Genomic DNA, 16,398 nt, shown 5'->3' on the forward strand with positions numbered 1-16,398 from the left:
ATGTCCCCTGGTAATTTTCTTCTCCTCAATGGGTTAATTATTCCCAAGGCCTGCACCATCTTGAGCCAGGATCAACTACCAGCCCAGACAGACCAGTAAACTGACATCCTGGCTTGAATCAGTGTCTTCATCCCTGTATCTGTGTAAGGGATGGAGGATCGTTGGTGTCATGTGAACACAGATCCATCCCATGACAACATCTTCAATTTGGCATTATGCTTCCCTCATCAAGTCGTGAACGCTATTAAGCTATTTTGAGCATTTCTACAACCTAATCCGTATAATCAGTCTCGAACCCTGTAAGTGTCTAAGAATGTCAAGTGAAATATTTTGGCATCGCTTGCTAAGGCACGTTCCACAAGTTTTTAATCAACATAATTAAGTTCTTGATCAACAACGTCCTCAGCTGTCATCATGTGATAGATTAGACTTGTCCCAGCTTGGACCTTCACCCAAGCCACTGACAGCCGGCCGACCTGCAACTTATGGACGAGAATCATGTCCACCAGCCTGTGCGTAGGTGGGTGGGTGAGTTTAACATGGCTTTGAACAGTATGTCAGTAATACTGAGATGATATCAGCTGTGGTGCAGGTATCATTCACAAAACCAGAAGCACAGACATGGTGCTGACAGACCATGAAACCATAACTGTGGCAGCTGGGATTCCAACCCAGCACTATGAGTTCCACGGTTGTCTTGCACGGCAGTTCCACTGGGCAAATTGTCAAGGCCTTTCATAACAAATATAATAGCCTAAGTAAATTTTCTTAAATTCAGCAAACTAACACCTTAATAGAAGTCATGCACTAGAGCCATTTGCATGGATAGAAGCCCGGACGCACATGGTCACGTCAGTGATTGTAATTGTCCGTTCAGTACAAAATCTTTAAAGACATGTAATGCTTATTGTAGAACTAAAATCAGATCCTGTCAAAGCTTGGGTGGCAAGTATTTTTGACATTTCAACATATTCAACATCTTGATGAAACAGAAATGCACATGTAAATATTTTCCTAAATATTTGTCATCAGGTACAAATCCAAGTCTGTTTAAGCTATTTTGGTGATTATCAGGGCTTTTCAAGACAGAGCTTAAGCTTCAAGGCCTTTTCGATCCTGTGAGAAGCCTGATGATGATTCCAAGCACAAACTTCACACAAACCTACATTGTACGTTCTCCCAGTAATCTCAGAGTAACAAGGTAATCTTAATTAGGTGGGTCCTGCATGTGATGAATGGACAGGTTCCTGTTTGTCTTGGGCCAATGTTGACCAGCTAGTCAGGTGTTGTGCTGGGTAAGTGATGTGTTTGAGCACCATTGTCCACTGCTGACATGGACACATGGCCGACCTGTTTGCTCACACCTACGTCTCATGGCGAGAGAAATGACACAGGGATTCGAGAAGGTCCCAGTCCAAACAAATTTGTTTGGTAATAAATTCACATACGCTGTTCTAATCACACATTACGTAAATGCTCAAAATAATTTGGTTTGATTAGTTTTGCACCTCTGTCTTATTGAGCTGCTTGCCGGGTTAGGGGGATTTTAAGGTAATCCTTCAGGCTTATCACCAGGATGCGTCCGTGTCCACAAGTTTGATAACACTTTTCAGAATTGCTTCCAAATATTGTACTCAAGTTGGAGTGAGTGAGTGAGTGAGTGAGTGAGTGAGTGAGTGAGTGAGTGAGTGAGTGAGTGAGTGAGTGAGTGAGTGAGTGAGTGAGTGAGTGAGTGAGTATGGTTTTACGCCGCTTTCAGCAATATTCAAGCAATATCATGGCGGGGGTCACCAGAAATGGGCTTCACACATTGTACCCATGTCTTCTCAAGTTGGAAACCAAATTTTCATTACATCTCACACAGGACTAAACTGAGGACTTTCATAGCTGTGTTGAATGTTGTTTCAAATAATCTGTCAATAATATCACTGGGACACGTAGATGTTTACAGGAATAGTGTTGACAGACAGGCAATAGTGAGTGAGTATTGTTTTACGCCGCTTTTAGCAATATTCCAGCAATATCACGGCAGGCAATATCACCAGAAATGTCCTTCACACATTGTACCCATATCGGGAATTGAACCCGGGTCTTCGATGTTATGAGCGAACGCTTTAACCACTAGGCCACCCGACCGACCAGACAGGCAGTAGCCACCATACATTTCACGTAATGTACACTTTCTGTTATTGTCCTGCCCCGTCACCAGAGGGTGCTGCTCGGTGTACCTACCTCCGATATGATTATGTCCACCTCCCTGATCCCCTGTAAAGAAGTACGCACCCGGCTGGTTGATGGGCCCTGGTTCACCGCCATGCTTCTCTTCAAAACTTTTCGACTGGAATAGGAAAGATGGCACAATGAGCATGTGGATATGTACAATTCAGTCAACCCACTATTTCAATACAAAAACAGACAGAATATGTGGCTTAAAATTACCAGTCAATTGACATTTACAATTTTTCCAGTATCTGTGATCACTGTATTTCAATAATAATTTCCACATAGTGATGAGAAGACAATACAGAAATACTCACCATTTTCATTTTTCTATTTTTATGTGATGACAGTCCTGAAAAAGCACAAAGGTCATTATACACCAAATCCACAATGAAAGTTTCATCTCCACAAATATTTCTAAAAATTTGCTTCTTTTACATAAACATTTCTGTAAATAAAATTCACAATTATACAATTAAACAAATTATTCCTTACAACCCCATGTTTGTCAGTACTAAAGTGACTTCCTGCCACATCAAACCGACACACTACATGTCAAAACCTACACTGTTAAAAGTGGCTCTTAAACCAAACTCACCAAGTCATAAGAAAATTACCAAAGTTAAGGGATACAAAAAATTTGAACTTACCTCCCCTTTGCACAATAATTTTTGTAGGTTGTCCAACAGGGCAGTCTTTCAATACACCCACAATCTGTGCATGAGACATCTCGCGCACCATAATTCCATTTATTTCCTCCAGAATATCACCTTCCATTAAACTCTTACACCGAGGCCTGTCCAGGATCTGCTTCACCTTCTGTCCGTACGGACTGTCCGCTATGGTGAAGCCAAACCCCATACTCCCCCGCACTATATGAACAATAATATGTTCTGGTTTCGAAGACATCAGATTCAACACATCGGGGGCATTGTCCGAATTAGCAAGATCGCCAGGCATGCTGTGTTGTGAGAAGCTAGTATTGGGGTTTACGTTGGCCGATCGGGCCAAATCGGGCAACGATTTCATGCTCGGTTGCGACGAGTTCAAGAAATCCATGTCCTTGGATCCCCCCGAATATGACGGCAAATGGGGCGTGATCCCGTCCTGAGGTAACGTGACAGCCACGGTAGTGATGATACGATTGGTGGGATCTGCTGGGTCAAAGGGCAGAGGGTATCCCCGGCATATGTCCAGCATGACAGTGTCTCCCGGTGGAATGGTTTGGAAGAGACTCACCACGTCCTGATGGGTATACCCCAACACGCAGCTGTTGTTGACATAGACCAGCACGTCACCTTCAAGAGAAAAACAGATACTTCAGCTTTGTCAAGTTACATTCGGAGTCTCCCTCTGATCAAACAGGCCTCCAAAATGTTCAAACGATCAAACATTATGACAGTAGGAGACCACTCTGTTTTGGATTGACTGTGTAAACCTGAGATAATTAACACAATCGCCCCCCTGGCTCGGCCTCACAATGGATCAGTCTTGGTTTGTTACAGTGTCGGTCTGATGACAATATTGACACTGACACGGGGTCGTGTCACTACACCTGGAATCCAGCACAGCAGAAGAAATAACAAAAATACAAATACATCCATGATAAAATTATCATAAATTCTAAAAATAATCATAATAATAAACTTTACAAAATAATTTTATATTCTTGTCCTACTTAGCCCACTGTGATTCAAGTGAACATTTCCCTTGCTCAAATATTCTAACTTATACATTTTTCAACAGATGAAAGGATACCTCAAGTCTTACTCAAAGGCAGTAGGGTGATAGCAAATGTGAAATAATGATTTGAATACCCCTTCACATGCAAATATGCATCAGTCAGTTTGAAAGGTCAAAGTTGGTAAAAGTATAGCTTCTTTGATGTCTAAATTGTCTGGTGAAGAGTGCAGAGGTGGCATCAAAGCCATTCCTGGCAGACACAGTGACCATATAAACAAACCTTCAGCACCATCAACAAGTCCCATATATCCACAAGCTGACACACACCTATCACATGCTGCCATTAACCTTAAAGACACTACTGTCAAATCTGCAGCTTCCACTGTTTATTGTGTGTTTATTGGTGTGGAGTTAAATAGTTTGTATTCTGTGAATACATTGATGGGGAGATAAAGAATACTTTGTTTTACTACAAAGTGGGCGGTCAGTAAAATAACCAATTTGTTCTCATCTCTACACCCACCTGAGTGCCGTTGTACAAAGTGATCTTAGCGCTAAGGTGATCGTTACTACCATTCCTTAACATAGACATGCGACAGTCGTAGTGCTAAGGTTGTTTTGTACAACGGCACCCTGATAACCAACTGATAACCAACTGATAACCAACCAATCACACATGTCCCTTGTACTCCCTGGTTCATGAGTGGTCCAATCACAGACCAGGCACCAACAATCACTGTTGCATCCCTTATTCACACCAGGATCCAAAGATCCTGAGTTCAAGCCCAGATTCATCTTCATAATGGTTTGTCTGCACCAGACCCTGATGGGTTTCACAACATGGTAAATGTCTAAGACCTGCATCACTTTGAGCTCTCCTCCCATAAAACCACCATGCCATGACATCACTGTCACTGTTGAAAACGGCATCAGCCAAAACTCACCCACACGACTCATCATCTTTCATAAAACACTTCTTATTCCCATTCCAGATATTTTTTTAAATTTCAGCATGTTAAATAATTCCTAGAAGTTGTTTGATTAAGCAGCTTGGGTCAAAACCTTTTCTACCCAACTGAACTCAGCTCTTGACATCTGTCAGAAGATTCCATGTTATTTTATGGACCCTTATCAGCTCAGCAGACTAGACTGAATAGATTTTACGAGGCTTGAGGTTGTGACTAGAGGTTCAGTTCGATGTAAATGTCTAGGACTATAGAGTCAGCAGCTAGTGCCCACTTCACACAGGCCCTACAACACATTAACCTTGTGCTGAAAGTTCAGTCAACACACCTTGACATTCAACTTGCCTCACAACTACATGCAACACTCAACTCTCAGCAGGTTTAATTAGAGTAATTATCAGACAACATCACTTGTTTGATAAAGGTTAGACCAGGGTTTAGTCTCTGAAATGGACCCATTTTAAGATTGTCTTTTTTCAACTGTCTTTTAATATAAAATAGAAAGGAGCCCAGCAAATCTCTTCATTTTCACTTTAGAAGTCTAGACTGGCCACAGGCTAGACACAACATTAGTGAAAAATACTCTACCTTTTTCATATTATCTCTTATCCTCAAATCTGGTGTAAAAAAAAGATGATGTACGAGAAAAGACGCAGTGCCAAAATCAATGCACCAAACACATAAACCTTAAGTGCATCAGTTTTCAGCTATAGTTAAAAACTGAATTGCCGGTATCTAAGACTGGATTAGACCGTTACAGGGACACCTTCCTGATAAGTGGTGTTTTCTATGGTTCGAGAAAAGGAAAAGCCAGACAAGCATTACCATCCACTGATAATGACAGGAAATACAAGATTTGCTGTAGATGATATTTTCCACATGGCTGGTTATATCAGAGGAGGTGCAATACCCGATCTGAAACACTTATCTCTATATATACAGCAGCTTCTCAGGAAGAGGTAACATGCATGGTGATGGGATTGAAGTAAGTTCTTATGTAACACATACAGACATGGATTAATAAAAAATAGAGTTTTTTGGATTACACTGAAGACCAGATCTCAATCAATCCAAAAACATGTACATCATTTCAGGGCATGAAAGTATGTCTTGCTTTTTATCTATGTTTGTTTGTTTGTTTGTTGTTTAATGCTGCACTCAACAATATTCCAGCTGTATGAAGGCGGTCTGTAAATAATCAGTCTGGACTTGACAATCCAGTGATTGACATCATGAGCATCGATCCACACAATTGGGATACAATGTTATGCATCAACCAAGTCAGCAAGCCTGACCATCCGATCCTGTTAGTCGCCTCTTATGACAAGTATAGTCGCCTTTTACAGCAGGCATGGGTCGCTGAAGACCTATTCTACCCCGGATCTTATCTCATGTAAGGCCTGTATTATGCCTTAAGTCTTTACTTCTTCTTGGCGTTGTGTGGTAGTCTAGTGGCTAAAGCATTTGCTGGTCACACCAAAGTCAAGGTTTGACTCCCCACATGGATACAATGGATACCTAACATTGAATATTGCGCTGAAAAAGCGTGCTGTTGTTCTGAGACTGTATGATTATGGAAGCACAGTGCAATGTTACGGGATGTATGGACTCTGTCAAAAACCTACACCTCTCTCTATGGTGAAAGGTGCGTGTGTAAGACTGGCTTGACTTGCACAAGTCTCTAAAGCAATAATTATTAGCTTAAATCATAATTTCTAGATCATGTAAATAATAAGAACAATTTTCCCTATAAGAGACTGGAGTCCTTACTGTCCATATATCTAGACTTGCCTATTAGGAGCATAGAATTACTACCCATCCATGGACTTTTCTTTCAGTACAGCCTTGGAGCAAGGCTTGACACTGGCCTGACATCCGTACCCAGCTCCAAGAGCTGGCAAGGTGCCCCCTCCTGAGTGTATACTCTGGTCCAGTGTTATCAACGAAAGTGCTCCTATCACTAATTGATCCTCCCCAGGTACATCTCATGCAAAGTGTACCTGACTTGCTCAATCTTGTTCCACAATATGCATCCTCTGCTGATCTCAACACGGAACACGGGGAGCCTTGATTTAATTACACACCTCACCTTCATAGTTAGGGTCAAGTGAATGTGTCAAAACTTACACTAATTGAAAAATGTTTGAAGAGCTTTCAGAGTAAGGGGCATAGAAGATGACGCTTCAATCATAATGTTTTTTAAATCTTTGCAACCTGTCTCTCCCCCCTCCCCTCCCCAATACTTTAAAAACATTTCAGTCTACTTGCCGAAACTGCGTTATTTGATCTATTAACATATTTTGGTCTAAATAAATAAATATTAGGATTCAGACATTATAGATCATATTGCATGGAAAATTAAAGCTTTGTCTTATGATGGTCTCTAGGGAAACAATTATTTAATCAATTTAAACCTATCCTGTTCCTTTAAAAGACCTCGACTGTTAGCCTATCTAGACTTGCTAATTAGCTGGATACAATAACCTGCATGACATACACAGCCACGGAGCAAGGCTAGCTGGGGTGTAGAAGCAAACACACCACTGACAAACCTTCTGCATCTGCAAGGGTTATTCTGAGAACTCTTGGTGCTTGCTGTTACGAAGGATGGAGTCGAGTGAATATAGTGGTACATCACAGCCATGTTACAGCCATGTCACAGCCATGTCACAGCCATGGTTACAGCCATGTTACAGCCATTGTTACAGCCATTGTTACAGCCACTGTTACAGCCATGTTACAGCCATGTCATGGTGGCTTGATTGTATCATGATAGGATCATAGAGGGGCGTTTCATTGGCAAGTGGCACCCAACCCTAAGGATCGTGAAGGGGTGTTTGATCGGAACGGAAACTTAACCATAATGTTCGTAAAGGGGATCCAAGAGGGGGAGGTGGGTAACCTACCTTAACCCCAACACAGATGTGAAAGCCATATCAAGCAGTCTGAGCCAATTTGCACTATACAATCTGTGCCTGGTACACTGCATTGTTACCCTTTAATGTCAGCAACATTCCATCTGTATGAAAGCAGCCTGTAAATAATTAAGTCTGGACCAGACAATCCAGTGACTGACATTGTGAGCAATGATCCACCTGAACGGAGTACGAGGGTGGGGTGGGGTGGGGTGGGGTGGTGTGGGGTGGGGTGGGGTGGAGTGGAGTGGAGTGGAGTGGAGTGGAGTGGAGTGGAGTGGAGTGGAGTGGAGTGGAGTGGAGTAGTGAGTGAGTGAGTGAGTGAGTGAGTGAGAGTGAGTTTGGTTTTATGCTGCTTTTAGCCATATTCCAGCAATATCACGGCGGGGGACACCAGAAATGGGCCGTCACATCACTAGGTCAGGACACAGTGAGCTATTTCTCTAAACACTTCCACAGACTACCATAAACTCACTCAGACAGCCACTGTGTTTTTAAATGTTTTTATTTCATTGCATCAGTGATGGAGGTTCCTGTTAGACTCTGGGCAAAGGAGAGATAAAAGCAAGAGCCCGAGGATGGAGTGTAACGCCGACTCAATATGCCAGCATCTGTAGAGCTGTAGGTAGGATAGCATCATCTCTGCCTGAATCCCCTCTGGGTGTGTAGTACCAGGCTGAACACCACACAGTCAAGATCAGGTACAGTGATAGGCCAACAAAGATTGCACTTAACTGCTGTAAACTGTGATTACTCAATTACACATCTCCACGGCTGTCAGAAAAATTGCAAGTTCTGGAGAAATGATAACTAAACTCTCTGAGTTCCTAATCTTCCTAATCTTTATTACATTGCTGGAATTTGCATTGTAGATACAATACACAAAGGGAGCTCAGATAATAAGCTTGTCGACAATTTGCCATCATTCACAATAATGGTTTGTTTTGTGACTCATGGAGGCTGACCTTACCTTGCTCATCTTAAATACAAGAGAGAGTGAATGTTGATTTATACAACAGACAGCAACTTTCCAGCTATATCTCTGTAGGCTAATGGGAGATTCAGAACTTATGGAAAATCTAGACTTCATTTAGGGACATAGTTTTACAATAAGGGCTGGTGTGGGGAGGGAAAATATCTTATGGTCCACAGACTGTGTGACAGGCTAACCGTACTGAGCAACAAGTTGACACCTGCCCATGCCGATGTGAGGGAAGGGGTAATGGGGGCCGACGTCACGTTCAAGATTATTGCCTTCTTATAGTGACGTGTATGCATGTGTGTGTGGCTGCTTGTACCATGCCGTTTTAAGTTTTATTGTGCCAGACCACTGAGATACCATGCCTGTTTGAGTATGGATATCCCCATCTGATTAAGAGACATATTCTAATCTGTTAATGATAATCATATTCAGACCCAATTTCACAACAGAAGGTGAGGTGAAATGGGATTTAACGTCACGTCCAAGATTATTGCACTTACATAGCGACGTGCATGTACGTGTGTGTGTAAGTGGCTGCTTGTACTAGTTCGGACTGATGCTGATTTATAGTGCTAGCTCACTGATACCATGCCGCAGTTTAACATGAATACCCCACTCAGACATAGTATACTGACTCCGAGCCGACTAGTCCTTGTTTTAGCCCCTTAATGCTGAGCGCCAGACAGGGTAACAACAAGTACAATCTTTTAATGTCTTTTGGTATGATGTTGTTGGGGATTGAACCCCAGACCTTCCATTCACAACAGAAAACAAATCAGATTCTCACCTGTCCGAAGTTTCCCATCCAGGTAAGCAGGACCGTTCTCAACCACACTCTTTATCTGCAGGAATTCCTCGTCCACATGATCACCTCCGATAATAGTAAATCCAAATCCACGGATACTTTTCACTAAGGAAGTTCGTATAAAATCACCCTGCAGTTCCGAGGGATTTTTTGTGAAGAACGGCTTGCGGCTATCAGCTGTTGAAAGAAGAAAGTTGGGTTTAATCGAGGTGTCAGAATAACACGTATTTATGACATATCTCAATCATCAACGAAGGGTGTATCACATTTACCCATTTCAAAAATAACCTTCCAGATTTAACATGATGTGTGTAAGTGCTGCTGTCTTGAGTGACATACACAGCACATCAATCATATAGATAAACACTAATCAGCCCCAGGCTCCGTACAATCAACTACCTGTTTCAGACCACTCAGCAAATTGGTAATAAACAATTCTAACAAACAAGTCTTTCATCTCTCTATCACAGGAACAAAAGTTAAGGAGGCTTATCTACTCGCAAGGTGGATTAACAAATCACTTTGTATATTTTTGGAAAAGATAAAAGAATACATCTTTCACAACACTCCTCTGTTCTAAATGATAATTTTCAGATAACTGATCCATATTCGGTACGTTATTTCAGGTATAGATGAATCAGCAAAAGACTCGATGTTCATAACTGTACGAGGCAAGGAGTCTAGTTCTGATTTTCCAAAAAGATTCAATATGGGCTTTCAGACGTGTTTATTTCAGGAATCGAACCTCTGTGCATTAAACAAACACCTTTACCAGTAGGCTACCCCAACAAGTACAGCCATCCATGAAACACAACAGTACACGCTCCCTCATCTCTTTATCAGTAGTGACCCGTGAAGATGCCGGGGTAGAATAGGTCTTCAGCAACCCATGCTTGCTGTAAAAGGTGACTATGCTTGTCGTAAAAGGCGACTAACGGGATCGGGTGGTCAGGCTCGCTGACTTGGTTGATGCATGTCATCGATCCCAATTGCGTCGATCAATGCTCATGATATTAATCACTGGATTGTCTGGTCCAGACTTGATTATTCACAGACCGCCGTCATATAGCTGGAATATTGCTGAGTGAGGCGTAAAACAACCAACCAACCAACTAACCAACTTTATCCTTAGTAATCAGGGGTGACTATTAGTCTGGAAATCACTATTGAGCTAACTATTGATATTGAAAGAAACTATTGCGCTAACTATTGATATTGCAAGCAACTATTGCGATAAATATCGTAAGTTTTCAGTGTATTAATATAGATGGATTTAAGAGCTGAATTAAACCTTGGAACTGAAGTTTCCTTTGAATGTGATAACCATAACAACAAAATAAAAGTAAAGTTTGAGATATGACTGATTTGTTTTTTCTTTATCCTAATGATTTAAGAAAAAGAAACTTCCGCATTACCATTTGCAAATTACTACCACTCGTGATCAATAGAAACAAAAATTTGAACAGCATTGCATGTATTTTATTGATATGGTAAATACAATTGAAACTATCGATATTCTTAACTGAAATTGATACTATCGATCGGAAACTGATTTAACAATCGATTTATTGACTTTTAAGTGCTTATCAAAAGCAATTTATTGATATTTTGATTTATCGTGACACCCCCATTAGTAATCCCACCCCATAACTGGAACTATGGCCAGTATGACTGTAAACGTCATTACCCCCTATCCTCTGTTTAATAACAGCTCTGCAAAGTCAGCTTCCATAGTGAATTATGGGCTGTAATTACCGCTGTGTTCATTCCAACCTGTGATTAATGCGGGATGGCATCAGAACCTAATGACCCGATATGGTCCTGAGTTTCTCACGTTGGCATAGCTCTGACTACCATGACAATGACAGCCTGGCCCTGGATCATCTGAACAACATTTAGATAATCAGAAGGGATTGGGACTGGCAAACCCGTTGTCCAAACCATGTAATCCTCATTTTAGTCAAATTGCGGACAAAATCATGAAACACTGGGGCCTTATTCAAATACACTACAGTGGTAAAACATGCATATGTCAATCATTTTTATTAACCATCGATATATGTTTATTTCCATAAAGGCCATAGGCCAAAATAATAAAAATACATTATGTGCAAATTTGTTGCACAGATAGACTGTTACCTCACCCCATCCCCAACCCATCCAAGACCAGACCAAAAACTATCGGTGATTAAATAGATAACAGCTATATTTCAAACTTAGCTCATGGACAAATGAAATTATAATCATCTCTATCTTTGAACATATGAAATATATATTTAGGTAAATTATGAATAATTTTCGGATGTTCATCTTGCAACAAATTAATAAAGTGTAGTACACTTGGAAATCTACGTAAGTATTCAGATAGATATCGTTGTATCAAAGTAAAATAAAACGGACACTCCCTAACAAGATGGTATTTATCTTTCAATTCAGTGATACAGAACCAATAGACATAATATCTATTTTTACATATTTACTGTTTGAAAAGAAAAGTACGAGCTAGAGCAGGTCAACAGATAACATCTTCTAGTCGTGTTGAATAACTCCCCTTTGCCCTATACAACTGAGACCAGTTAGCGTATTATTTATTGACAGAAAACAGCATCAAGTTGCTGCCAACACTTTAACAACATCCAGATTAAACACACAGCCTACGTGCTGGTGGGTATTCCGCCTCCAGAAATACCCTTGTCAGTCTTCACCTAACAGGTGCACAGCCGACCAGTTAACACGGAAACAAAAACATCACCACACTGCCAACAGTCCCTTATTGTTCTTACCAGTGAAAGATCTACGGTTCATGTTTCTACACAATCTGACCCTAGAGAAGTAACCAGAATATGTGGTAGCTTTTCTTTCATCAAAGAAATACCTGTCAATAAACGAACAATCACTGTCTGTGTATACCTTTCAAGTTTAAAGTCATAACAGGACTATATTACAGTGAGTGAGTGTGCTTGAGTGAGTGAGTGAGAGTTAAAATGGGGTTTAAAGTCACGTTCAAGGTTATTGCAGTTATATAGCCTGTTTTGTAATGCTAGCCCAGAGATACCATGCTGCAGTTTAACATGGATATCCCACTCAGACACAGTATACAGACACCTAGCTGACCAGTCCTTGCTTTATCCACTTAATGCTGATCGCCAGGCAGGGTGACAACAAGTACCAACTTTTAATGTCTTTTGGTATGACGTAGCCAGGGATCGAACCACAGACTTTCCCCTATCTGGACAGGCGCTCTATTCACTAGACCACAGAGTCAGTCGGTTAAATGAATGAGCAAGCAAACCGGTGACCGACAGCCCAAGAGAAGATCAACATTGTCAGGCCATAATGACACACGGGTTCGTTACACAGCTCTCGACCAGTATGGCTCACTGAGGTCTATTTCCCCCAGGAATCCACAGCTACGACTGCCTGGAACCCACACGCCACCCTTCAACACTGTTTACTCAGCCCCATATAGAAGCAACATACACAGTACACCTGCACACACAGAATTATTTCTGAAGTTTTTGAAGATTTTTTATCCGAGTTTCCAAGCAACAATTCAGAGGTAGACCGCAGTATCCTACAGAATGGGTAGCCAAGTTTCGACATACATGAACACGACTCCATCCCAGGACCAAGAAGAGCCAAATGTTCTTTATAAACAAGCTAATTCATTGAAAAATAAATAATTACAAAATCAGGTGCAGTGTTTCTTGTGTAAACCTGTGTCGGCAGTGCAAGTGTGCAGCAAGATAACGAGAGATACGGATTCACATTAGTTAGATAAGTCGGTGGATAACAAGGCAGGCGTCATGTTATGACTGATCCATCCCACCCAACTAACACATGGCTGTATGACATTCCTCCCTGATAGTACACATATCTACCACAGGACGAGTCCATGTACATCAGCACCTTTTAATGACAATGGACTGTGAGTGCAAATTAGCCTAACATGTAACCATCAAGTCCAATGTAACTTTGTGAAATGCAAATTCACCTGATGTTAAATTCTAAATTATTCTTCACCAAATTAGAATATTATTTAAAAGCAGGTAAAAATATAACATCTCATCCATATAGTAAATATTTAACACTATCTCATCCATATAGTAAATAGATAACATTATCTCATCCATATAGTAAATAGATAACATTATCTCATCCATATAGTAAATAGATAACACTATCTCATCCATATAGTAAATATATAACATTATCTCATCCATATAGTAAATATATAACACTATCTCATCCATATAGTAAATATATAACATTATCTCATCCATATAGTAAATATATAACATTATCTCATCCATATAGTAATATATAACATCTCATCCATATAGTAAATATATAACACTATCTCATCCATATAGTAAATATATAACATTATCTCATCCATATAGTAAATATATAACACTATCTCATCCATATAGTAAATATATAACATTATCTCATCCATATAGTAAATATATAACATTATCTCATCCATATAGTAATATATAACATCTCATCCATATAGTAAATATATAACACTATCTCATCCATATAGTAATATATAACATCTCATCCATATAGTAAATATATAATATTATCTAATCCGTATATTAAATATAATATTATCTCATCATATAGTAAATATATTGTAATATCTCATCATATAGTAAATATATAACATTATTTCATCAATATAGTAAATAAATAACATTATCTCATCCATATAGTAAATACAATTTAGGAATGGATATTTGCTTTCATTTTTATTTTTAAATATGCTCTTTAACTCCTATTTGTGTTCACACCTGTTCCCTAGATATGATAAGATGAGCTGAAATAACATATGAAGTATATTAACCATTTACCATCAGCTTTAAGACAATTTAAACAATATATTTTACATAAGAAAGAGAATTTATGGATGTCAACTTCTTTATTATGAGGAACACAATAAAGAAGTTGACATCTATAAATTAAATTCTCTTCCTTATGTGCATGACTTCTAAATGCCTTTCAAAGACTTGATATGTTTTTACTTACAAAAGATAGCCACCCCAAAGTTCATCCTAGTCCTCATCCAAATTCTACCTCCTTTCACCGGGGAACCTCGTCACATAAACTACCCACTGTATCTCCCTGAGACGGACCGACTGCACAACAACACACTGTTGTGGGAAAGGCTCCGTTAGATAACCCCCCTCCGCTTCATCACCAATTATCTCCTACATTATCAAGCCAAACGAGCAGTCACTTCCCAACGAGATACCGCTTACCTGGAAAAGTCCGACCCATCCATAATTAATACACACACAACTCCATGTAATCATATCCTTCTGGCCTAACAAAGTCTGTGTTCTGCAAACAATCACAGATTAAATAGCCATTGCTTTGATGGCGTAGCAGGTGCTTAATTTGAAAAACGCCAGCACAATATAAGAAGGAGTTGATTGCCCAAATGACAGTTATTATAACCTGCTGGCCTGGGACCCAAATCACTTGCTTATCATTGCAAGGATTAGAAACATGGTCATATTGCTGAACTAGTTTACAGGTCTGGATTTCACCGACTACTCTTTCCCAACAAAGACCTTGCAAACAGGCCTTGACAAGTGTTATGATGTAATTCAATACACAGGACTATGGATTCAGAGTGATTTATGCTTGTTAAGGCAGTTGAGGCTCCACAGGGGAGTCGATTTCCAAGATGAAATGTGAAATTTTTGTGAATAATATTATTAACTTGGTACATTATTTCTTGGCTGTACCTAGATGACTCTTTTAAGCATGTATGAGATTAAGATGTAATGCAGATTCACGTTGTGTTCAAGTCTACTGTGTGTCAAGTTTCATTGGAGATCATGTGCTGGGTAATTCACACTGGGAATTTGGTTCTTTCAACTGATTTTCTGGGTTCAACAATACCAATGGTATATAACAGATATATCACAGCTACATAAAAACTATATCACAGTGTCCAAGCCATATTGCAGCTATATCACAGCTATATCACAACTACATCACAGCTATATCAAAGCATTACTGCATATGACACAAGAAAGCTGATATATCACATCTATAACGCAGCAGTATTTCTGAAATACAATCGCAAAATCAGTTACCGTATTGGACGTAATAAGCGCCCCGATATTTGCTAATGTATTGGCTAGTGAAAAATCCCAATTAGCACCCCTACCAATTGATCAGTTTACACAAGACTTATTTATTCGCATATAATATGCACTGTGTTGAATGCAATCTTAATTATGGAAAATTAAATTCTGGAAGAATATATCTGTCATATATAAGCATTTCAGACTGTCAGTATAAACCAAGAAATTTTTATCTTTCAACTCTTTTTTTTTTCTTCACCAAAATAAAATTCTGGGCCCTGGGCGCTTATATCGTCGAATACGGTATTTATCTTAGCAATATTACATCAATATCAGCTCTATTGACACAATATACACAGAACTATTGCATTATCAAACCAATATCCCAGTAACATCCGAGCAATACTGCCCCTATACAGCAATCCCCATAGAGATACCCAGGAGGAGGAAAGTTCTGTCAAATTTAGATGTGATGAGACAAAAAATATATGCTCTCAAAAATGAATTGATCCAAATTGAAAAACAGACCCCTGAAATGTTTTTGTCTGCATCCATGGTAACACATCCACAGCCTCAGTTTGTGTTGCCTAGCTACACACAAACACCTTGTCAAGGCTCATAGGCTGGGGCAGCTTTTACAGGCACAATTCAATCTCTTTAAAGGCAGCAGCACTGTTTACTGCTATTAGAAACTGTCATACATAACAAGGCACTAGATCCACCC

The 16,398-nt window shown here is 39.8% G+C and overlaps 1 protein-coding gene across 11 annotated transcripts in view; it reads right to left on the reverse strand.

The window, feature by feature from the left end:
- The window catches only part of LOC139445009 (membrane-associated guanylate kinase, WW and PDZ domain-containing protein 1-like), a 158,212-nt gene that overhangs the window by 32,459 nt on the left and 109,355 nt on the right, over positions 1 to 16,398 (reverse strand). For 10 of the 11 annotated variants that reach the window (XM_071226060.1, XM_071226065.1, XM_071226061.1 and 7 more), the window contains 4 exons: positions 9,553 to 9,747; positions 2,871 to 3,518; positions 2,538 to 2,572; positions 2,233 to 2,338 (listed from right to left, as the gene is read on the reverse strand). In XM_071226060.1, coding sequence (XP_071082161.1) covers positions 2,233 to 2,338; positions 2,538 to 2,572; positions 2,871 to 3,518; positions 9,553 to 9,747 — 984 coding nt within the window. The remainder of the gene's footprint in view (positions 1 to 2,232; positions 2,339 to 2,537; positions 2,573 to 2,870; positions 3,519 to 9,552; positions 9,748 to 16,398) is intronic. The other variant, XM_071226062.1, reaches the window with a different exon arrangement.

This window comes from Haliotis cracherodii, unplaced genomic scaffold (assembly GCF_022045235.1).
Source record: "Haliotis cracherodii isolate W230 unplaced genomic scaffold, xgHalCrac1.p SCAF_6, whole genome shotgun sequence".
Taxonomy (NCBI): Eukaryota; Metazoa; Mollusca; class Gastropoda; order Lepetellida; family Haliotidae; genus Haliotis; species Haliotis cracherodii.